The sequence below is a fragment of the Saccopteryx leptura genome, chromosome 4 (genome assembly GCF_036850995.1).
Source record: "Saccopteryx leptura isolate mSacLep1 chromosome 4, mSacLep1_pri_phased_curated, whole genome shotgun sequence".
NCBI lineage: Eukaryota > Metazoa > Chordata > Mammalia > Chiroptera > Emballonuridae > Saccopteryx > Saccopteryx leptura.
This window is the reverse complement of record NC_089506.1, coordinates 115,654,621-115,677,671: the sequence shown is the minus strand read 5'-3', so window position 1 is coordinate 115,677,671 and position 23,051 is coordinate 115,654,621. Positions and strand designations below refer to the sequence as shown.

The following is a 23,051-nucleotide window of genomic DNA, read 5'->3' as shown; positions in this document are numbered from 1 at the left end:
GGCCAGATAGCTTGGTTGGTTAGAGCATCGTCCCAAAGTGCAAAGGTTGTCAGCTCAATCCCTGGTCGGGGCACATACAGGAACAGATTGATGTTTTCTGTCTCTCTCCTCCTTCCTCTTTCTAAAATCAATAAAATAAACATTAAAAAAAAAGTAGACAGTAGACTGTTGGATTTAATATTCCAAAGATAATGTAAACATGGTGTTTTAAAGTATATGTATTTAAATAGTGAGTTTAGTACATTGTTAAATTGATTGAAAGGAGTAATACCCCAACTTTTGTGGTTATAGTCTTTATGAAAATATTCTCTGGGCCTCAGCATCTTTGAAAGGGAAGGACAGTTAGACAATCTGTCAAATTCTAAATTTCTGCCATTCCGAGAACAAGTCAGGTAAGCAACAATTTGGACACAGTTTATACATAACAGTTCTTATAAAATAGCTGGATGGAAATTTTCCAAACATTCAAAGCATAGGTCCTTGACAAGAATTCATTTGACCATGTATAATGTATTACTTTATAGAACCATTCAGGGTATATGAATATTGTGAAAAATACACAATTACAGTTTAATTTTTTTTTTTTTTTTGTATTTTTCTGAAGCTGGAAACGGGGAGAGACAGTCAGACAGACTCCCGCATGCGCCTGACCGGGATCCACCCGGCACACCCACCAGGGGGCGTCGCTCTGCCTCGACCAGAGCCACTCTAGCGCCTGGGGCAGAGGCCAAAGAGCCATCCCCAGCGCCTGGGCCATCTTTGCTCCAATGGAGCCTCGCTGCGGGAGGGGAAGAGAAAGACAGGGAGGAAGGAGAGGGGGAGGGGTGGAGAGGCAGATGGGCGCCTCTCCTGTATGCCCTGGCCGGAATCGAACCCGGGACTTCTGGACGCCAGGCCGATGCTCTACCACTGAGCCAACCGGCCAGGGCCACAATTTAATTTTGGGGGAAAATAATATACAGCATATACTATGAATGCTAATAATTTTAGGTGATCTGAAAACTATTTTCTAAGAGACCATTTGAATTTTTAATTTTGAGTGCAAATTTTAAAATATATTTATGTAGAATTATTCTTGTCATATTGAATAATTCATAGTATTCATGTTTGCATCAAATGTATAAGTTGCATATTTTTACTCTTGGGAACTACATAGTGCACCTATCTGCCCATTTGTCTCCTAATAATGCAAATGGATATGATTCAAGAATATTAAATGTGACAAAGATGAGAAACTATTAACATACTTAATCTGATTCTTCTGAAGCTTGGATACAGCAGGATTTATTGCCCTTTGCTTCCTGCAACACTGAAATGACTACTTCCTCTCATAAATTTAGGGGCATTGGTCACTCAAATTTAAAGGCAATGACGCTGTGTCAATTTCAACAATGTCTTTTTCACTATTAATATCAGACTTGCTAATAGACCACTGAATCAATGCAAACCTGATTATCATAGGGAGAGCTGCCTCATTTAACACTTCACACTGTGCCTTGGCAGGACTTCCCCAGTGTTCTATATTGATGAGCAAACTAACTGCCTCATAAACGTTTATCTAGATATTCTCAGTTACCGATTAACCGTAAAAGGAATAGCCAAAATTCGTATCTGTTAAAACGTGTACATTTACTTCCAAAAATAATGCAGAAAGATGTCATCAGAAAGTTTTCTACAGCTTTTCTTCCCATCAAAACCATGTAGCCTGACCATGCGGTGGCGCAGTGGATAGAGCATCAGACTGGGATGCGGAAGACCCAGGTTCGAGACCCCGAGGTTGCCAGCTTGAGCGTGGGCTCATCTGGTTTGAGCAAAAGCTCACCAGCTTGGACCCAAGGTCGCTGGCTCGAGCAAGGGGTTGCTTGGTCTGCTGTAACCCCACAGTCAAGGCACATATGAAAAAGCAATCAATGAACTAAGGTGTCACAACGAAAAATTGATGATTGATGCTTCTCTCTCTCCGTTCTGTCTGTCTGTCCCTGTCTATCCCACTCTGACTCTCTGTCTCTGTAAAAAACAAACAAACTACAAAACAAACAAACAAAAAAACCAAAAACCACGCAGAACCACAATTATAATTCTCCACGCTGTCATGATCCAAATCAGGCCCTCAGAATACACCACCACTTGCTTAGGAATTAGGAGGCTTGCCCTGAGATAAGGGGTATTGGCGGTTCAAATGAAATCAAGAGCCAGGCAGCGCAAAATGACAAACACTATCAGATACCATCCCCCCTCCAATTCTAGCAATAGAAAAAACGAGGTGAAGATCTACAAAAGGAAAGATCCCCTGTTGGTCCTGGCACTCAACAGACTTCAACAAAATGTGTAGTGAAGGCTGTATAAAGTAGTTTACAGAGCACAGCCTCCAGGAGACTTCTTCCCTCACTTTCTCACTTGAGAAAATGGGGACAGTATCTGTTGAATCCCAGGACAAAATGGAATGCTTCCACCATTTTAAATTTTGTATCGGTAGGTAAGAACGCGCCAGAACAGCACTCGCCTTTCCTATTCTGCACACACGTTTGTTTAGGGGAAAGAAAAAAAAAACAAAACAAAAAAAACCTGTTTGCTAATTCCTAATATTTAAACTTTAAAGCTTTCCCGTAAGATACTCCGATGATACTTAGCCCAACCCCAGGACGGGAAGTGGCAGTTCCGAAAAGCCTGTGTGATAGCGGGATGTCTTCGGGAATGAGCCAGTGACAGGGTCGGGTCCCCGAAGGATCTCCAGGGAACCTTTGGCAGCTCCTCCGCAGCCCACTGCCCCCAGCGCAGAGCCTCCGCTGCTCCCGCAGGTGCCGGGCCCCGGCGGCGGGACCTCTTTAAGGGCGGCGGGCGCACGGCCGCAGCGCGCGCTGGCCGTCGGGTCGCCCAGCTCCTTCCGCAGGAAGGCTGCTCCTGCGCCCCGCACGTGGGCGACGCGCCATGGCTGCTTCAAGTACCTGCCAGGAACCGGGCCAAACTTCGAATCCGGTAAGAGACAAGAGAGCAGGAGAAGTGGAGGCGGCCGCGTCTGGAACGGCAAGGCGTCTCTTTCCGGGACAGCCGCGGGGCGCGGCGGGCCACCTGCAGCAGCGCGAGCGAGCCTTGCCCCCTCGAGTTTGGGAACCCGGCTGAGTTGTGCCAGGAGAGGAGGCCGGAGGCCGGAGGCCGGTGGGCATGCCATGTTCACAGAGAAGCCCCTCTCTAGCCCTACCTGCCTAACTTAACATCAGTTCCCGGGCAGGAGACCACTGGTAGGGTTTTCTAGGAGCAAAACTTTGGGGCCGGTGGCTGGACGAAGTGTGAATGGCACTCTTTAGCTCGAACATAGGAAAGTCTATGGGACTTAGGAAAGTGTGTCTACTAGCATCCTTGTCGTTGCACGAGATGGCAGTCCCTGCAGTGTGCGCACCACGCGGGCAGATGTGCACATGCCTTCCCACCCTCCGTGCAAGGGCCTCAGCCTGCAGCCTCTTATAAGCACCTTATTTTCATCCCGTTAAGCAGAAACACAACATCCCTTGTGTAGCTGTTTTAGATAAAAGTGAAAGTTGACTGTTAGCCCCATGGGAAGGGCATAAACAACCTCACTGGCCCCGGAAAGCAAGAAGGCTTGGCTTCCTTCTTACTCTGCATATCTTGAGAGAACACAGAAGAGGGAAACGTTTGGTGTGCGTGAAGTTTTGTGACCTCTTAGCATGCTCTGCATATACTTCAGTCTCAACGGAATTGTGACCTTTTCGAAGTGCTCCAAGCTTAATGGGTTTCTTAATTATTTCAAAATGGAGGCACCTATTTAAACTCAAAGGAAAAAAAATAGTAATTTGTGGTGTAGGATTAGGCAAAGCTGCACAAAATGGACTGGATAGAATACCCAATTATCTAGTAGTAGATAAATAATTGTAGTTTTCTACCGGCAAGACAGTGAAGCCCCAGGGGAACTTTTTGTTTGCATTTGGAGAGCTGCCCCTGACTCCTGGGGAAACCAGAGGCCAGCAATGCCTGTGAGAGCATGGCCCCTGCAGCTGCTGCTGGGTCAGTCCTGCTCCTGGTGATAAGGAGGACAGAAATAACAACTCACTAAACTGGGAGCATTGTCTTGAAGCACTGCGGCACCTGCTGTTACTAATTAATGGTTTAGCCTGGAGCAGATTGCAAATGCAAATGCAGTGTTTGAAAAATCTGGAGACTGGAATGTCCTGAGTATTACTGTGATCTCAGAAATCCAAGGGAGGGGATGAGAAGCACTAGGGACAAGGATATTGCATTATAAAAACTGCTCCCACTTAAAAGTTGTCTGTGTCAGGGTGTTGGTAGTATTTATTCCTGAGTAGTGGAATAATAATTATTACAGATACTTATTTTCTTCATTAGGCTTTCAAATTTTCCCCCAATATTTCCAATGAATATGTGTTGCTTTTATTTATTTTTAAACTTGCAATAAACAATTTAAATAGAAAAATAATTTTGATCAAAGGAAGTTTAGCATTGGTTCCAGTTGTGGTGCTCACAGGGGAAAATCTTAGGTGTACTAAAAGGCAGCTTTCCAGAGAAGTGTGTCTTAGAAAGTTTTATTCATTTTTGTTGAGAAAAGGGCTGTTAGGCTTGCTCACTGGTGTGCCAGCTGCAAGCACTTTACTTGATTAGTGTGTGAGCACATGGCAGAGGCACATGTGCCTAGTCTATGTAAGGCTGTGGGCGCTTGTACTCAGGGGATTGTGGATGGCGAATTGTGGATTGCCTGCTCGCCACTGTGAGGGGCCACTGTTGGTGTTTGTTTGCTGGAGAAGAGGGTTTCCCCTGCCTGTTTGCTCGTCCACCATTGTGAAATTTTATTAAACGGAATGGCCCAACACTTTCTGGCTCTTCAGTTTCTCTACTGTCTGCCCGAACCCAATGCGGACCTGCCTGGCTTCGGCCACCGGCATTACAGTTTTCTTTTATTCTTAATTGTGGATCCCTCTCGCTTGCATTTTGCATGATTAGTGCATGAGCACTGGCAGAGCCACATGTACGTATATAGCCTTTGTAAGGCTACAGGTGCCTTCATTCAGGACAGATTACGGATCACTTGCCCGCTACTGTGAAGGGTAGTTTTTGCTGTTTGTTCACCTGCTGCAATAATGTTGGTCAAATAAGTTAGTAAAATATTATTTTTATGTTTGTTCACTTACAGTTTGCATTGGGGGCTATGCAGCGTCAGGTATATGTGGTCTGTGAAATTGCAAAATGCATTCCTGCTTGGGAGGGGCCGTTATTTTGCTAATGTTTGCTGGAGGAGAGATTTTCACACCAGAAATTTTTGAAAAAGAGAGGAGAAGAGGCAGAAAGAAGCCATGTTTGCAGAGTAAGAGAGGAGGGAATGCAGAGTGCTGAGGAAGAAGCCATGTTGGCAGGGAAAGAGAAGGTGTGCAGATGGGGAACCAGAGCTGAGGGGCTTTGCGAGCTCCGCTAAGACTGGTGGGGCCTTTGACTGTAGGAGAAACTGGAGAAGATATTCCTGGTTGTGGAACTAGAGAATGCATCAGTGGCTTTGGGAGCCCTGAGTGAAAGGGAAGTGTTTTCCGAGTGTGTTTGCTCATCGGCCGGTGCAAGACTTGAATAAAGGAATGGCCCACCATTTTTTGGCTCCACTGTTTCTTTACTATCTGTCTGAATTCAACGGGAACCTGCATGTGCGTGGCCACGACGGCTGTGGCCCTTGGCCTTACAAGTGAGAAGCGGTTTTCCCTGTCGGTTTGCTTGCTCACCAGTGGGAGAATCTAATAAATGGGAATGGCCTGATGCTTTCCGGCTTTGCAGTTCCTCTACTGTCTGCCCGAATTCAGTGTGGACCTGCCTGACCTTGGCCATCAGCATTATCACCCCATTTGTAGCAGATAGGTTGCTTCTGTTAACCAGGTTAATTAAAAAAAAAATAGAATCACTCAGTTTATGACCACTTGCTGTTAATGCCTATTTTCAGTGTTTAGTCTTGGTTCACAAGGGAAATTATTGGCTGAAAGGAAACCCTGTGCCACCATGGTGATTTGTAAATTCGGCACAGAAAGCATCGGTGTGGCTCAGAGTCCCGCCTTGCTCCTCAAGTGCTTTTGGAAATGAGGAATTTTTATAAAATGAAAAGGAAACACTCTAGAAGGATGTTTCACTCATCAAAGGTCCTGATAGTCTCTACTGTAGAAATTCAAATTTCAAAACTCATTTGAAAGAGTTATGCTGTCATCTTAGAACAAAGGAGATTTGAGGGAAGTAGAGGGAATAAGAATGGCAACATGGGTTGACATTCTGCTGTGAAAGGCCATACTAAGGAATTTACATTTTTTTCCTGTATAAAACAGGGTGGGGCCCTGGTCGGTTGGCTCAGTGGTAGAGTGTCGGCCCGGTATGTCCATGTCCCAGGTTTGATGCCCAGTCAGGACACACAGGAGAAGTGACCATCTGCTTCTCCACCCCTCCCCCTCTTGCTACTCTCTCTCTCTCTCTCTCTTTCTCTTTCTGCCCCTCCCCCATTCCTCTCCTTATGTAGCTATGGCTTAATTGGAGTGAGTTGGCCCCCGGTGCTGAGGATGGCTCCATGGCCTCTACCTCAGGTGCTAAAAAATGGCTCCGGTTGCAACAGAGCAAGGGCCCCAGATGGGCAGAGCATTGCCCCCTAGTGGGCTTGTGTAACACCAGTGGCAGAGGCCAGACAGGTTCACACTGGATTTGGGCAGACAGTACAAAAACTGCAGAGCCAGAAAGGGTTGGGCTATTCCATTTAATAAAGTCTCACAAGGGCAGACAAGCACACAGGCAGGGGAAACCCCCTCTCAGGCAAACAAACAGCAAAACAGCCCCTCACAGTGGTGAGCAGGCAATTCACGCATCCGCAATCCCCCTGAGCGCAAGCGCCCATAGCCTTACATAGGACACACACACACACACACACACACACACACACACACGCGCGCGCACTGCCAGGTGCTCACACACTAATCCGGCAAAGGGCTTGCAGCCGGTAAACCAGCGAGCAAGCCTAACACAGCTGCCCCACAGCTTGCCAGGTGGATCCCAGTCGGGGCGCATGCAGGAGTCTGTCTCTGCCTCCCCTCCTCTCACTAAATAAAAAATAAATAAAACAAGGTGGGGCAAAACAGGGTGGGGCAGGTGAGTAAGATTGGCTCATAATGGCTCATTGAGCACACATGTCAATGTCTCCATCCACCCGAGACTATGGCAGGGGGCATATAAAAATCTAAATACCATGGAAGAAAAAAGTAGGGGATTCCAAAGTAAGAGGTCAAGGAGACATAATAACCAAGTGCCATGCATAGTTCTTAATGGGATCTTGGTTTGAACAAAGCAGCCTTTTTTTGAACACACTAAAAAAAAAAAGTATCTGTAGGGAAACTTTAAATTTAGAAAGCAGATAGGATCAAACTACCACTGAAACAAAAGTAGAAAAATGTCACCTTAAAATACACAGAGAAGAGATGAGAAGTGAAACAATTCTGGTGATAACACAGGCAGAATGTTGGCTGAAACAGATGAAATGGGCCAGAGGGCTGGTGCTCACCTGGTGACGAGTTAGCTGCCTAGGCCAGTCTGGCCCCTGGATTTTTATTGCCCTTGGACCCTCCCAGCTCACTCCCACTGCAGTTCTTTTAAACCCAGGATGAAACCCAGGAACTGCTCTTTCCAAAGAAAATGAGCTGTATGTAGTACATGGATTCCTGGTGTTAGTAATTTGCAGAACTCTGTAAGTGAAAAGGATTAAGGCAGCGTGGCCCAGGAAGAAAGTAGTGGGCTTGGTTTTCAGAGGAAAGCCTGCTATTATTTTGACAAATAGCAGAGCCAGGCTCTGCTCTCCAGCCTTTGCTTCCATGGTTCTCCCCACTCACACCAAGTCAGTGTCCCTTTAAAGCATTTGGTCACTGGGGAAACAGAGCACCTCCACTGCAAGGGAGACAGTTTGTACCCTTTGACTTAATCCTTGATTCATTTCTATGTCTGGAGAACCAGGGATCAGCAGACATTAACAAAACTAGATGCATTGATTCCAGAAACAGATTATGAAAGGAATAGAAAAATCTTCTGGCCCTGTGGTTGGCTCAGTGGTAGAGCATCTGCCTGGCGTGTAGCTGTCCCGGGTTCAATTCCTGGTCAGGGCACACAGGAGAAACACCATTTGCTACTCCATCCCTCCCCCCCGCCCTCTCTTCCGCTCCTACAGCCATGGCTCCATTGGTTCGAGCTAGTTGGCCCAGGGTGCTGAGGATGGCTCTATGACCTCCCCCTTGGTTGCTGAACAATGGAGCAATGGCCCCAAATGGGCAGAGTACTGCCCTCTAGTGGGCTTGCCAGGTGGATCCTGGTGGGGGTGCATGCGGGAGTCTGTCTCTCTGCCTCCTTTCCTCTAAAAAACAAACAAACAAATAAAACTTCTAAAATTCTGACTTTTATTCTCAGAGAGGATATCATGTCCTAAAAATAGCATGTTATGAAAAATTACCAAAAAAATCTCAGAAATGATTGATTAACATTAAATTGTAAAAACCTTTAGAAGGACTGAAGACACAGCTGGTGATGGGAAAAATGAAGCTAAAGAGGTCTCTCAGAAGTTGAGACATGAAAGGTCAATTTTGAATGACAAACATATAATGGAGGAATTCCAAGGAAGAGACAAAGGCACAGAGAGCAGGGAATAAAGATACAAGAAAATGACCAGAGCCTGAGGTCCACTGACTGCCAAGAAGGGTAAATAGGACTCACACCGGCACACCCTGGAGAACTCTCAGAGCCCACAGCATAAGTAAAAAGCACCAAAAGAAACACAAAGCAACTTAACTCTTTTCATCACAAACTGGAGGCTAGAACAAAATATCCCAATAGCGTCGAAGTTCAGAGACAAAGAAATTTTGACCATAGGAGTATTATCAGGTAAAACTAACAATGAATTGTGAACCCTAATGCCACTTAGCAGAAATAAGAGGTTCAACTCCCAAAGTATTAATACGAGCAGCAGTAGAGAAAAGGGAAAAATTCGGTCAGCCTAACGGAAGACATGGGGAAAAAAGACACAAAATTACTGTAAATATGAAATCTGAAATAACAAATGAGAGGAATAAGACCATTTTACATTAAATTATAAATGTTTTACAATTAATAATTATATTACCTTAATAACATTAGTTAATGCTATATTTATAACTTAAATTCCTATATTAAAAACTAAAGCCTCAGATTGTGAAGAAAAACTAAAAGTTTGAATATATGCCATTTACAAAATTCACACAAAATCAAAATGATATAAAAAGGCTCAAAATAAAGGGATATAAAAACTAAGTGCTTTATATCAGAGAAAAATAAAATTTCAGGTGAAAAGGATTAAAAACAGTTATATTTTATATAGTTTTAAAAATAATTATTAATATACAATATGTTTAATAATACATTATGGATCATATTGTATATATTAAATATTATATTTATATAAATATGTGTAATTATGAACCTTTATGTACCCATAATTAGAATCTATAGTAAGAGAAATTGATAGATTAACAAGCCATAATTAGAGAGGGAAGTAGACCTCTAAATTCTTTATCTCATAAACTGAAAGATCAAGTAGACCTAAAATCAAGAAAACAATGAACAAGTTCAATCTAAACTATAAATAGAGAATATATGCCCCACAGAAAATGCACATTGTTTTTCCAGTATCTATGGAATTTTAACAACAGTTGACTATGTTAGGCCACAAAGAAAATACCAATAAATTCTAAAAAGCAGCAGTAATCCACTGTTGGCGATACATTAAAATAAGAAACGAGCCTGACCAGGTGGTGGCTCAGTGGATAGAGAGTTGGCCTGGGATGCAGAGGACATAGGTTCAAAACTCCGAGGTCGCCGGTTTGAGCACAGGCTCACCAGCTCGAGCGCGGGGTTGCTGGCTTGAGCATGGGATCACAGACATGACCCCATGGTCACTGGCTTGAACTCAAAGGTCACTGGCTTGAAGCCCAAGGTCACTGACTTGAGGAAAGGGTCACTCATTCTGCTGTAGTTCCCTGGTCAAGGCACATATGAGAAAGCAATTGATGACCAACTAAGGTGCTACAACAAAGAATTGATGCTTCTCATCTCTCTCCCTGTCTGTCTGTCCTTATCTGTCCATTTCTCTGATTCTTGCTCTCTCTGTCAAAAATGAATAAGCAACTACTCAATAGCCAAAAATAAAAAATATATAAAACTGGAAAACAGAAGCACTGTTCTCTTCAAAATTATAAACATCTTTATAGAAGTGTTTATATAAGTGAAAATATAAACTGGAATTACAAACTAGCAAAGAATGAACAGAATGCAATATATATCAAAACTTGTAGGACACAACAAGTGCCACGTGGAGAACTGTGCATCTGTAGAACTTCCTGCAATGATAAAAACGTTCTATAATTATACGGTCTGCTCTGGTAACCACTTGCCATTTGTGAATATTGGGCACTGGAAATGTGGCTAATGTTACTGAACTCAATTTAAAATTTTATTTAACTTTAATAAACATGAACTAAAAGAGCCACATGTGGCTACTATATTGGACCACATAGTTCTATGGGCTCTAATAAAGCATTGTCGGAAAAAGAAAATAGAAAATAAATGTAATTATATTCATCTCTAGTTAGAAAGAAAGCAAGATGAACTCAGTGCAAGCAATAAATATTATATAAATCTAAAAGTTATACATTTAAAAAGATATATGAAATTGATTTTTTTTCCTTTTAAGTGAGAAGAGGGGAGATAGTGAGACAGACTCCCAAATGCACCCTGAATGGGATTCACCCAGCAACCCTGTCTGGGGACAATGCTCAAATCAACCAAGCTCTTTTTAGTGCTTGAGGCTGATGCTTGGACCAACAGAGCTATCCTTGTACCAGTCGAGTCACTGGCTGCAGTAGTGGAAGAAAGAGAGAAGAAGGAAAGAAACAGATGGATGCCCCTTTGTGTGCCCTGACCGGGAATTGAACTTAGGACATCCATCTGCTGGGCTGACACCTTTTTCCACTGAGCCAGCCAGTTAGGGCCTGATTTCTAAAAATATAATGAAGAAAAGAAGAGAACGTAGAAAACCTAAACTTACTAATAATTCTAAGGAACTATAAAAGGTTGTTAAACCCACTTCTTCACGTGGCTTTAGGCCCATATTTCACAGACATGTTTCACCTAAACTTCATGAAGCAGATAATTTCTATGTATTATAAGATATCCAAAACTATAGAATAATATTGAAGCTTTCTATTTCATTCTTCAATGTTGGCATAACCCTGTATCCAAACCAGGTAAGACAATGCAATAAAAATTGTATCTGATTTCACTTATGAACAAGATGCAAAAATCTAAAATAAAATGAATTCAATTCATTATACATTATGTATAAGTTTATCTCAGCAATGCAATGATGGCTTGGCATTAGGAAATCTATTAATGTAATTAACTACCTAATATTAAAGGAGAAAAAAAATTATGTGGTTTAATGAAAAAGCATTTGGTAAATTTTAACACCCATACCTAGTGTAAAATTCTTGATCTCCAACTAGAAAGAAACTTCTTTAACTTGATAAAGGTTATTGACCAGAAACCTCTTGTATCATATTTAGTGATACAAACATTTGAATATTTCCAATAAAGTTAGGAACGAGGCAAGAATGCCCACTGTCACTTCTGCTATTAACCATCATTTTTAATGTTCTTTAAGATCAATAAATAAAAGACATAAATTATGGAAAGAGGAGCAAAAATGTCATTTTGAAGACATTATAATTAGCCACCTAGGAAATTCAAAAGGATTGACCAAAACATACTAAATAAAGAGCACCATAAAGTTACTCGAAGCAAATTCCTTATACAGAAATCAACAGTGTTTCTCTGTCAGCTGTACTCAGAAAAGGTAGTGAGAGAGAAAAGCTGTCCCCTCACAAAGATCCCAATCTTGAAATAGCTAGGAATAAATATATGAGATCCATGTGAAGGGGTCTGTAAAGCCGAAGTACATAAGAAAGGCCTGAGTTCTCTTGAGTCACACTTCTTAAATAGTTAATACAGTAATGATATTTCCTAATTGACCTTTAAAATAAATGTGGCCGTAAACAAAATTTTTAACAGGGTTTATGGAACTTGAAAAGCTGGTGCTAAAATTCTGTTGGAAGAGACACTGTAGGAAATTATTTAAAGGCCAAACTAAAATCAAGTAGAAAACCTTATGTTCTATCAAAATGTAAAACAAACTATAAAGAGCTAGAAGTTCAACAGTGTGGTATCAACCAGCAATAGGGAAACAGATCAACAGATCAGAATGAAGCCATGAAAAAATAAATATATATTGTATATGGCATAAGAAAATACTGAGAAAAGTTTAGCCTATTCTGTGATGCTGTTGGGGTAATTAACTGCATTTGAAAAGGATAGAACTAAATACCTACCTCATGTTAATCACCAAGTAAATTCCAGATGGTACAAAAGCTAACCACTAAAGTAGCACCAAGAAAGTATTACTCTATTTCCCCATGTATAAGATAAACTGTTTTTCGAAATATTCGGGGTCTAAAAACTGGGTGTGTTTTATACAGTAGTTGTAGATTTTTTTACTTGCATTTCCTGCTTTTTGACAGCGATGAAGAGTTGTATGAATTTTATGATGAATAAAACTTGAGTTCAATAACTATGTAATAAATTTTTTTTCAAATTTCGAACCCCCAAATTAAGGTGTGTCTTATACATGGGAGCGTCTTATACATGGAGAAATATGGTAGAATGCACTATCAAATCATATCTTAAACTTTAAAAATATTTTCAATTGCAATTGGCATACAATATTATATTAGCTTTAGGTGTGTATTATATAATTTACAGTGATAACCCAATGAATCTAGTACCCATCTGATACCATACATATTTATTATGATAACTTTTATTATATTTCCTATGCTGCCCCTTACATCCATCCCCATGACTATTTTGTAGCAACCAATTTGTATTTCTTACTCCCTTCACCTTTTTCACCCAGCTCCCCAGTGTCCCCACCCTGCAATCTGGCGACCATCAATTTGTTCTTTGTACTATGAGTTTGTTTCTAATTTGTTTGTTTTGTTTATTTTAAGATTCCACCTATAAGTAAAATCAAATGGTATTTGTGTTTCTGTGTCTTACTGATCTCACTCAGCATAATGCCCTGCGGGTCCATCCATGTTGTAGTAAATGGTAAGATTTTAGTCTTTTTTTTATGGCTGAGTCATATTCCATTGTATATACATACCACCTCTTTATCTGTTGTGTATCGATAGACACTTAGGTTGTTTCCATATGCTGGTTATGGTAAATAATGCTGCAGTAAATATAGGAGTGCATATGTCTTTTTGAATTAATATTTTGGATTTCTTCAAATAAATTCCCAGAAGTGAAATGACTGAGTCATATGCTAGTTCTGTTTGTAATTTTTTGAAGACCCTTTCTACTGTTTTCCACTGTAGCTGCACCAATTTGCATTCCTACCAACAGTGCACAGGGGTTACCTATTGATAGGTATGTACTTATTGCCATTTTATTGTTTTCTGGCTATTTTGTAATTCTTTTTTTCTTTTCTTGCTCTCTTTGTGATGATTTTCTGTAGTGCTATGCTGACATTCCTTTCTTTGTTTTTTCTTTTGTGTATCTAATAGAGGGTTTTGCTTTGTGATTCTCATGAGGCTAACATAAACCATTTTGTTTATAACAGTCTATCTTAAGCTGATAACAGCTGAGCTGTGAACTCATACTAAACTCTACATTTTTACTCTTTCTACACCATTTTATGTTTTTGATGTTACACTTTACATTTTTTACCTTGTGTCTCTATTAACAAATTCTCATAGCTATATTTAAGACTTTTGTTTTTTAACCTTTATACTAGATTTGTGATTTACTCACCACCTTTAAATATTAGGGTATTTTGAATAACTACATTTTTACATTTACCAGTGAGATTTATACTTGTATATGTTTTCCTGTTACTAATTAGTGTCCTTTTGTTTTGGCTTAAAGATTTCTTTTTAATATTTCTTTATTTTTTAAATTACTTTTCAACTACCGTTGACATACAATATTAGTTTTCACATGTGCAACGTAGTGACTAGAAATTTATATAATTTATGAAGTGATCACCCCAATAAGTCTAGTACCCATCTGATACCATATAATTATTGTAATTTTTTTTGCTATATTCCCTATGCTGTACTTTACATCCCAGTAACTATTTTTAGAACAGAAATTTGTACATCTTAATCGCTACACCATTTTCACCAATCCCCCAAAACAACTTCTCTGTCAGTTACTAATTTGTTCTCTGTATCAATGAGTTTGTTTCTGGTTTTTTTTTCCATTTATTTATTTATTTATTTACTTACTTACTTACTTACTTACTTATTTATTTATTTATTTATTTAATTTATTTATTTATGAAGCTAGAAACCGGGAGAGACAGTCAGACAGACTCCCGCATGTGCCCGACCAGGATCCACCCGGCACGCCCACCAGGGGGCGACGCTCTGCCCACCAGGGGGCGATGCTCTGCCCCTCTGGGGCGTCGCTCTGCCGAGACCAGAGCCACTGTAGCGCCTGGGGCAGAGGCCACGGAGCCATCCCCAGCGCCCAGGCCATCTTTGCTCCAATGGAGCCTTGGCTGCGGGAGGGGAAGAGAGAGACAGAGAGGAAGGAGAGGGGGAGGGGTGGAGAAGCAGATGGGTGCTTCTCCTGTGTGCCCTGGCCGGGAATCGAACCCGGGACTTCTACACGCCAGGCCGACGCTCTACCGCTGAGCCAACCGGCCAGGGCTTTTTCCATTTATTTTGTTTTTTAGGTTCCACATATGAGCAAAATCATATGGTATTTGTCTTTCTGTGTCTGACTTATTTCACTGAGCATAATACCTTCTAGGTCCATTCGTGTTGCAAATGACAAGACTTCATTCCTTGGCCAAGTATTATTTTATTGTATCTTTGTGCCACCTCCTTATCCATTCATCTACTGATGAACACTTAAGTTGCTTCCAGATCTTGGCATTTGTAAATAAGGCTGCAGTGAACATAGGTGTTAATATGTTTGGATTTCTTTGTATAAGCACCCAGAAGTGGAATTGCTGGGTCATTGGTAATTTTATTTGTAATTTTTTTGAGGAACCTCCAAACTGTTTTCTGTAGTGCCTACATCAATTTTCAATCACAAGGACTCCCTTTTCTGCACACCAACACTTGTTTGTTGACTTTTTTAGAAAGAGAAAATAATCAGATTTAATACTTACACATGTGTGGGAGCCCCACATACATGAGAGAGTCAGAGACCCCACATGCAGGAGAGGTTTAGAGACAGAAAGGGAACATGGGTACATAAGACATCCTGAGCTAGGGATGAGCTAAGGTGCCTTTTGGGCTTCAAAGATTAATTGTAGGATGGTAAGAATAACTTTTTGTTGCCTGACCAGGCGGTGGCGCAGTGGATAGAGCGTTGGACTGGGATGTGGAGGACCCAGGTTCGAGACCTCAAGGTTGCCAGCTTGAGCGTGGGCTCATCTGCCTTGAACAAAAAGCTCACCAGCTTGGACCCAAGGTCACTGGCTCAAGCAAGGGGTTACTTGGTCTGCTGAAGGCCCGCAGTCAAGGCACATATGAGAAAGCAATCAGTGAACAACTAAAGTGTTGCAATGAAAACCTGATGATTAATGCTTCTCATTTCTCTCCTTTCCTGTCTGTCTGTCCCTATCTATCCCTCTCTCTGACTTTCTCTCTGTCTCTGTAAAAAAAAAAAAAAAGCTTATAAGAATAACTTTTTTTTTTGTATTTCTCTGAAGTTGGAAACGGGGAGGCAGTCAGACAGACTCCCGCATGTGCCCAACCGGGATCCACCCGGCACGCCCACCAGGGGGCAATGCTCTGCCCATCTTGGGGCATTGCTCTGTTGCAACCAGAGCCATTCTAGCTCCTGAGGCAGAGGCCACAGAGCCATCCTCAGCGCCCGGGCAAACGCTGCTCCAATGGAGCCTTGGCTGCGGGAGGGGAAGAGAGAGACAGAGAGGAAGGAGAGGGGGAGGGGTGGAGAAGCAGATGGGCGCTTCTCCTGTGTTTTCTGGCTGGGAATTGAACCCGGGACTCCCGCACGCCAGGCTGACGCTCTACCACTGAGCCAACCGGCCAGGGCCAGAATAACTTTTTGTTGATTTATTGATGATAGCTCTTCTGACAGGTGTGAGGTGATGCTATATTTTTGTGGTTTTCATTTGCATTAATGATGTTGAGTATCTTTCCTATGTCTATTTCATTGATGGTTTCCTATCTGAGCAAGAACATTTTAGTTTAAGTCCCATTTTTTGTTTTTTGGGTTTGTTTTGTTTTTGTTTTGTTTCCCTTGTCTGAGAACACATATTCAAAAAATACTGCTAAGAGTGATGTCAGAGAGTTTACTGTTTAGGTTTTCTTCTAGAAGTTTTACAGTTTTGAGTCTTACATTTAAGTCCTTAATCCATGTTGAATATATTCTTGTATATGGTATAAGAATGTGATCTATTTTCATTTTTTGGCATGTGCTTGTCCAGTTTTCCCAACACCATTTATTGAGGAGTCTGTGTTTACCTCATTGTATTATCTTGCCTCCTTTGTAAAATATTAATTGCCCATAAGTGTGGGTTAATTTCTGGCTTCTTGATTCTGGATTCTGTTCTGTTGATCTATGTATCTGTTCTTATGCCAGCACCATGCTGTTTTGATTATGATAGCCTTGAAGTTGGATTTGATATTAGGTAGCATGACACCTAAAACTTTGCTCTTCTTTCTCAAGGTTATAGTGGCTGTTTGGGGTCCTCTGTGGTTCCATATAAATTTTTGGACTTGTTCTGTTTAAAATGCCATTGGTATTTTGCATTGAATCTTTAAATTGCTTTAGATAGCATGAACATTTCTACCCATGAGCATGCTATATGCTTCCAATTTTTTGTATCTCTTAATTTCTTTCTTCAGTGTCTTATAGTTTTGGGAGTACAGTCTTTTTGAGTATTTCCTTGCTTAAATTTATTCCTAGGTATTCTATTTTTTTATACAATTGCAAATGTTATCTTTTTAAAATTTCTGTTCCTGATAGTTTATTATTGGTTTATAAAAATGCAATTGATTATTGAATATTAATTTTTTATCTTTACTGCAAATAATGACAGTTTTGATTCTTCCTAATTCAGATGTCATTATTTATTTATTTTTTTTTTTTTGTCTGATTGCTGTGGCTAGAACTTCCAATACTGTGTTGAATAAAAGTGGTGAAAGTAGATGTCCTTATCTTGGTCCTAATCTTAAGGGAAATGCTTTTGGCTTTTCCCTTTTGAGTATGATGTTAGCTGTGGGTTTGTCATATATGACCTTTATTATGTTGAGGAATGTTCCTTCTATACCTACTTTGCTTATAGGTTTATCATGAATGGACATTGGATTTTGTCAAATGCTTTTTATGCTTCTTTGGATATAATCATGTGATTTTTTTATCCTTTATATGGTTTATCATGTTAATTGACTTGCAGATATTGAACCAAGTTTGAACCTCGAGAATAAATCCTACTTGATCATGGTATATGATCTTTTCAATTTATTGCTGAATTCATTTTGCTAACGTTTTGTTGAGGATTTTTGCATGTGTGTGCATCAGGGATATGGGCTTATAATTTTCTGTCTTTTTGGTGCCTTTGTTTGGTTTTGGTATCAGGGTAATGCTGACCTCATAAATTTTTTTGGAATTCTTCCCTTCTCTGCAATTCTTTTGGAATAGTTTGATAAGGATAGGTATTACTTTACTTTGAATGTTTGGTAAAATTCACTTGTAAAGCCATTTGGTCCAGGGCTTTTGTTTGTTGGGAGCTTTTTAATTACTTCTTAGATTTTTTTAGTTGTTATTTGTTCAGATTTTTTGTTTCTTCCTGACTCACCCTTTGAAGAGTATATGTTTCTAGGAATTTATTTCTTCCATTTATTCTGACCTTTCATATATGACATTTTCTCTGTGCCGAAATATTAATTATATCGTGGTGCTTCTCTTTCAGGCAAAAATAGATCTCTTATTAATTGGAGATGTCACTGTTCAGCACCTGGCTGGTATTGTGCGGAAATTCTTTTCAAGTATAGGAACAGTCACCATCACTGTGAGTGGCCTGGAGCGGGCGGCCACACTGCTGGAGGAGTGCACGTTCAGCATGGTTTTCCTGAGGCTGACCTCACCAGCTGCCGAGGGACTGGAATCTGTCCAGTTAATTCGGTAAATTCAAAACACTCAGAGTCATGTTTATTAAAACCTATTTCTATGAACATCCTTAAACATGATATCTTTGCTACTTTAATTTTTAAGATGAAGTATATTTTTTGTGGGCTGAATCTACATACATATTTTTTATTGCCACTTTGACATACCATTATAAAAATGATCATTTTAACTTAAAAAGTTATAGGCGTGGGTGGGAAGGTAATAATGAAGTGTTTATAGAAATTTGGTATACAAATCTTCTCTTAATCCTTTTTAATAACTATGTTATTAAGATGACGTTTTCGGGGTTCATAAGCTGTTCAGGCAAACACTGAGGCAGATAAGCACTCTGAGCTCCACAGCGTGCTGGCTGTGGATGAAGGTGTGTCTTTTAAAAGATGTCCTAGCATGAAAGAAACCTGAGCCCTCCGGGTCCACAGAGCCAGGTCAGAACCGCTTGTGGCACTCTGTTTCATCTCGGAGCTCCACTGAAGTTCTGCTTCTGTTGAGCCCCTGTACTCTCGAGACCTGGGGTCTAGTGGTTCTTCCTTGACTGACTACTGAGGATTTTGAGCCATTTGAAAGGATGTTTTAACACAGTGTTAGGTCAGAAAAAAATTTGCTCATGTTTTATAAGAAAACTTAATATAGAAGATGTAATTGTAGATAATATTCAGCGGTAGAGCGTCAGACAGGTGTGTGGAAGTCCCAGGTTCAATTCTGAGTCAGGGCACAGGAGAAGCGACTATCTGCTTCTCCATCCCTATAGAGCCATCCTCAGTGCCCAGGGCCAACTTGCTCCAAGGGAGCCATAGCTGCGGGAGGAGAAGAGAGAGATAGAGCTAAAAGAGAATGAGAGAGAGAGAGAGAAGGGAGCGAGGAGGGTGGAGAGGCAGATGATGGCTTCTGTGTACCCTGACTCGGAATTGAACCCTGAACGTCCATACAGCAGGCCAATGCTCTACTACTGAGCCAACTGACCAGGGGCCATATTTTTTCTGTAAATATAAAATTATTCTGAAATTAAAGGTTTATTTCTATAAAGCCATCCACTCACCCCTTCTCCAGTTTCCAAGAACCAGGTGTTAATAGTTGCCATAGAAATGAATACTAAAAAGACTATTCATATTAACAGAGTGAATTCCTCTTAGAGAAGCCATAGGTTTGACTAGACTCAGAATTTGGATTTCCTTGTGCATTAACCTGAAACAGAGAACCTCAACCATGTCTCATCAATAAGGCGTTAACCAGAGTAAATATATTTTTAGCGAAGTATCTCTCTCCCTTGTATTGCTCCCGTAATGCGTGATTGGCCCATCCACCCTAGCATTGCACTTCAGACTTCTCTCTCTGCAGTTGCATGAGATAAAAATGCACTCTCTGTATCAGCTGTTTAAAAAAGGGGTGCATCTTCCCCTCACTGATTTGAGATGCTACTTTTACTAAATTTCTATATGAATGTCACCATTTTACATTCTAAAGAAATAAAAGTAATTCTAGTTTAATTCCTAAAAAGCTAAACTATTAAATCTCAATTTTTTTTTTGAGTGATGATTTTGCTTCACTTTAACATTGTATTTTCTCTCTCAGATTTGGCAAAAAGATAAATATACATTTGCCGTTTGTTTTCATAATCCCTGAAAATTATAAAGGTATGTGCTTACTAGCTCTATTTTTTTTTCTCCACATAAAAACCCTAGGTCAATATTTAATACAAATATTCTTAGGTTGTATTTCAGGGCATGGATGTGATATTACTGTAACCGAACCACTGACTGTGGAGAAACTCAGTGATGTGGTGAGATACTGGAAAACATGTTTCTCAAATACTGGTGAGTGGAACCCATATTTTCAAAGGTTTGAACATCAACTTGCCTGCATTGTTCATCGCAAGCTTGGGAATCGTGCTTGTGCCCACGTCACCAAAGTTCTCAGGCTCTGCCAGCCAAAGTCTAAGGCCAAGGATCTAACCAAGCCTCAGGCTGCAGCCCAGCCTGGCTCCTGCTCCCAAAGGTGCCCAGACCCCCATGAAGGGTCCAGAGTAGAGGCCCCTGTTAGCCTATATGGGGAGGGGAGGACTGGTGTGGTTCCTGGGCCGCTGGGGTCTGCGTGGGGCTGGTGTCCTCCTGTGCTGTTTGTACAGAGAAACCTGAGGCAGGATCTGTCTGTCAAAAAAAAATACTATGAAAATTATATGTATACCTTTTAAAGCTGGTTTTTCACTTATGCCTTTCATTTGCTAAGGAATAACTGTGTGCTGTGCGCTATAAAGAACATGCACTCCTTGTTAATCATAGTCTGAGGAAATGTATAACTCAGGTAAAGGGAACCGTCTCTCCCTGTGCTGCGTGCCTCCCGGACTAAGATGTGTGGTGCAGGACCAGAGCGGCGTAGCCGCAGGCAAAGGGCTTGTTTCTGACCATGAGATTGTTACTTTGGGTTTTTTTGGTAGCCTACCCTCATTTCTTAGTCATTAAAGTGGAATTTATCATGCTGAGTCCTTATATGATTGTCTAAAAGCCAGGGCCACTACCTTGAGTCGTATCATACTTTGTGCTTTGCAAAACCACTTTCAGATAAATTATTTTACTTCCTTATGGTAACAGAGTGCTCATTTTTTCTGTTCTAGACACAGATAATGTGTCTAAACTCTTCACTTCTGTTTGTGTATCCTCAGCATATGAACATTTAAGCTGATGAAATTAGCCTTAGTTTGGTTTGTAAACGGACAGACTCTAATTTCTGAAATTAAATTCTACTGGAATCATTGTTGGTCAATGACTATTTATGGTTTTCCTAGGCCTGGGATAGTAGCTAAGAAATCTCTTAACATGAAGATGGTATTTTTTCTTAAAACGGGCCTTAAAGATATTTTCAGATTATCCTGTATAAACTCATACTTCAGACAATATGGGAGTATGAGACAATACCCCTTCTTTTGTAATATCCTTTATTAATATTCAAGGGAGATTAGCGAGTTTGTTTTGTAACATTCCAGTGGCTCCCAGCCCCTGCAGCCCAGAGTTCTTCCAGGAAAAGCTTACCATGGTGACCCAAGTACTTCCGGGATGCAGCCCCTTCTTTACGTGATTCTCGGAAGACACAGCAGCTGCTCCGTACCACCTGTCTCGCACCCTCCCCGTGGGTCAGAACCACGTCTGCTTCCGGTCGGCTTGTCTCAGCTGTGAGGATGAGCAGCTGCAGGAAACAAAGCTAAACAAACCAACAACAAGAAAACCCAAACCACACACAAAATACCCACAATAAAACCCTCAGATGCTATATTTTGACAATGTAGCTGCTTACTGAAGACTCATACATATTTTCTGTCTCTGCCATCCTTCTATAAATAAGATCTTAATAAGCAAACTCAGTTGAATGTGTTTTAAGCAAACCTGTCTCTTAAGTTTCTAGAATCTGGTAAAGAAAGGATGTCCTGGGGTAAATAGTAATATATATATATATAGTATTTTAATTTTACTTTCTATACTTTTTAATCTAGGTTGTTTCATGATTCATTGTTGAAATTGATTAATTGCTTCTTTTTTTTTTTTAAATACTGCTTTGTGCCTGACCAGGCAGTGGCGCAGTGGATAGAGCGTTGGACTGGGATGCGAAAGACCCAGGTTCGAGACCCCGAGGTCACCAGCTTGAGCGCGGGCTCATCTGGTTTGAGCAAAAGCTCACCAGCTTGGACCCAAGGTCACTGGCTTGAGCAAGAGGTTACTTGGTCAGCTGAAGGTCCACGGTCAAGGCACATATGAGAAAGCAATCAATGAACAACTGAGGTGTCACAACGAAAAACTAATGATTGATGCTTCTCATCTCTCTCTGTTCCTGTCTTTCTGTCCCTATCTATCCCTCTCTCTGACTCTCACTCTGACTCTGTAAAAAAATAATAAAATAAAATAAAAAATACTGCTTTGTAAAATCTATTGAGTGAAAAGTGACAACTGCAGTTGGTTAGAGGGTGTATGTGTGATTGACATCAACACTGCCAATGATTTTAGAATTAAAGTGGTCCCCCTTTTAAAACTTTCAGTTGAGAATGAAGATACTGTGAAGCCTGACCCCTCTGGATGGCCCCTGCAGGAGTCCTGCGATGAACACCTGGCATGTTTTTCTACTGATCTATTTGCTTGGTTAGTTGGTTTTGTGTGGTTGTTGTTGTTTTTTTTTCACTTTTTCAAGATAGCAATTTTACTGTATATATTTCATTAAAAAATTGATTGTAGGACACCAGCCAAGTGATGCAAAAGATAGAAGAGGCCATTTTGTGGAAGAGGGATGCAACCTTTTCTTTTTCTTTTTTTTTTTTTTTAAATTCATTCAGTGAGAGGAGGGGAGGCAAAGAGACAGACTCCTGCATGTGCCCCAACTGGGATCCACCTGGCAAACCCACTAGAGGGGTGATGCTCTGCCCATTTGGGACAATGCTCTGTTGCTGAGCAACCGAGCTCTTCTTAGCACCCGAGGCAGAGGCCATGGAGCCATCCTCAGCTCCTGGGGCCCACTCGCTTTAACTGAGTCATGGCTACAGGAGGGGAAGAGAGAGAGAGAAGCAAGAGGGGGGGTGAAGAAGCAGATGGGCACTTCTCTTGTGTGTCCTGACTCGGAATCAAACCCAGGATGTCTGCATGCCAGGCCAGTGCTCTAACACTGAGCCAACCGGCCAGGGCCAGGCAACTTTTTCTTATTTCAGAATCTTTAGCTGGGACTATAGGTACATATTATAGAATATTTAGCTAAATATAAGGATATTGTTATGTTGTTTCATAACAATCATA

The 23,051-nt window shown here is 41.0% G+C and overlaps 1 protein-coding gene across 1 annotated transcript in view; it reads left to right on the top strand.

The window, feature by feature from the left end:
* Positions 1-2,910: 2,910 nt before the first annotated feature.
* SOHLH2 (spermatogenesis and oogenesis specific basic helix-loop-helix 2) overlaps positions 2,911-23,051 on the top strand; it is a 40,480-nt gene continuing 20,339 nt past the window's right edge. Inside the window, exons 1-5 of the mRNA XM_066383738.1 lie at positions 2,911-2,976; positions 18,068-18,279; positions 19,855-19,916; positions 19,992-20,096; positions 22,307-22,406. Of these exons, the coding sequence (XP_066239835.1) occupies positions 2,929-2,976; positions 18,068-18,279; positions 19,855-19,916; positions 19,992-20,096; positions 22,307-22,406 (527 nt within the window). The 5' untranslated portion in view covers positions 2,911-2,928. The remainder of the gene's footprint in view (positions 2,977-18,067; positions 18,280-19,854; positions 19,917-19,991; positions 20,097-22,306; positions 22,407-23,051) is intronic.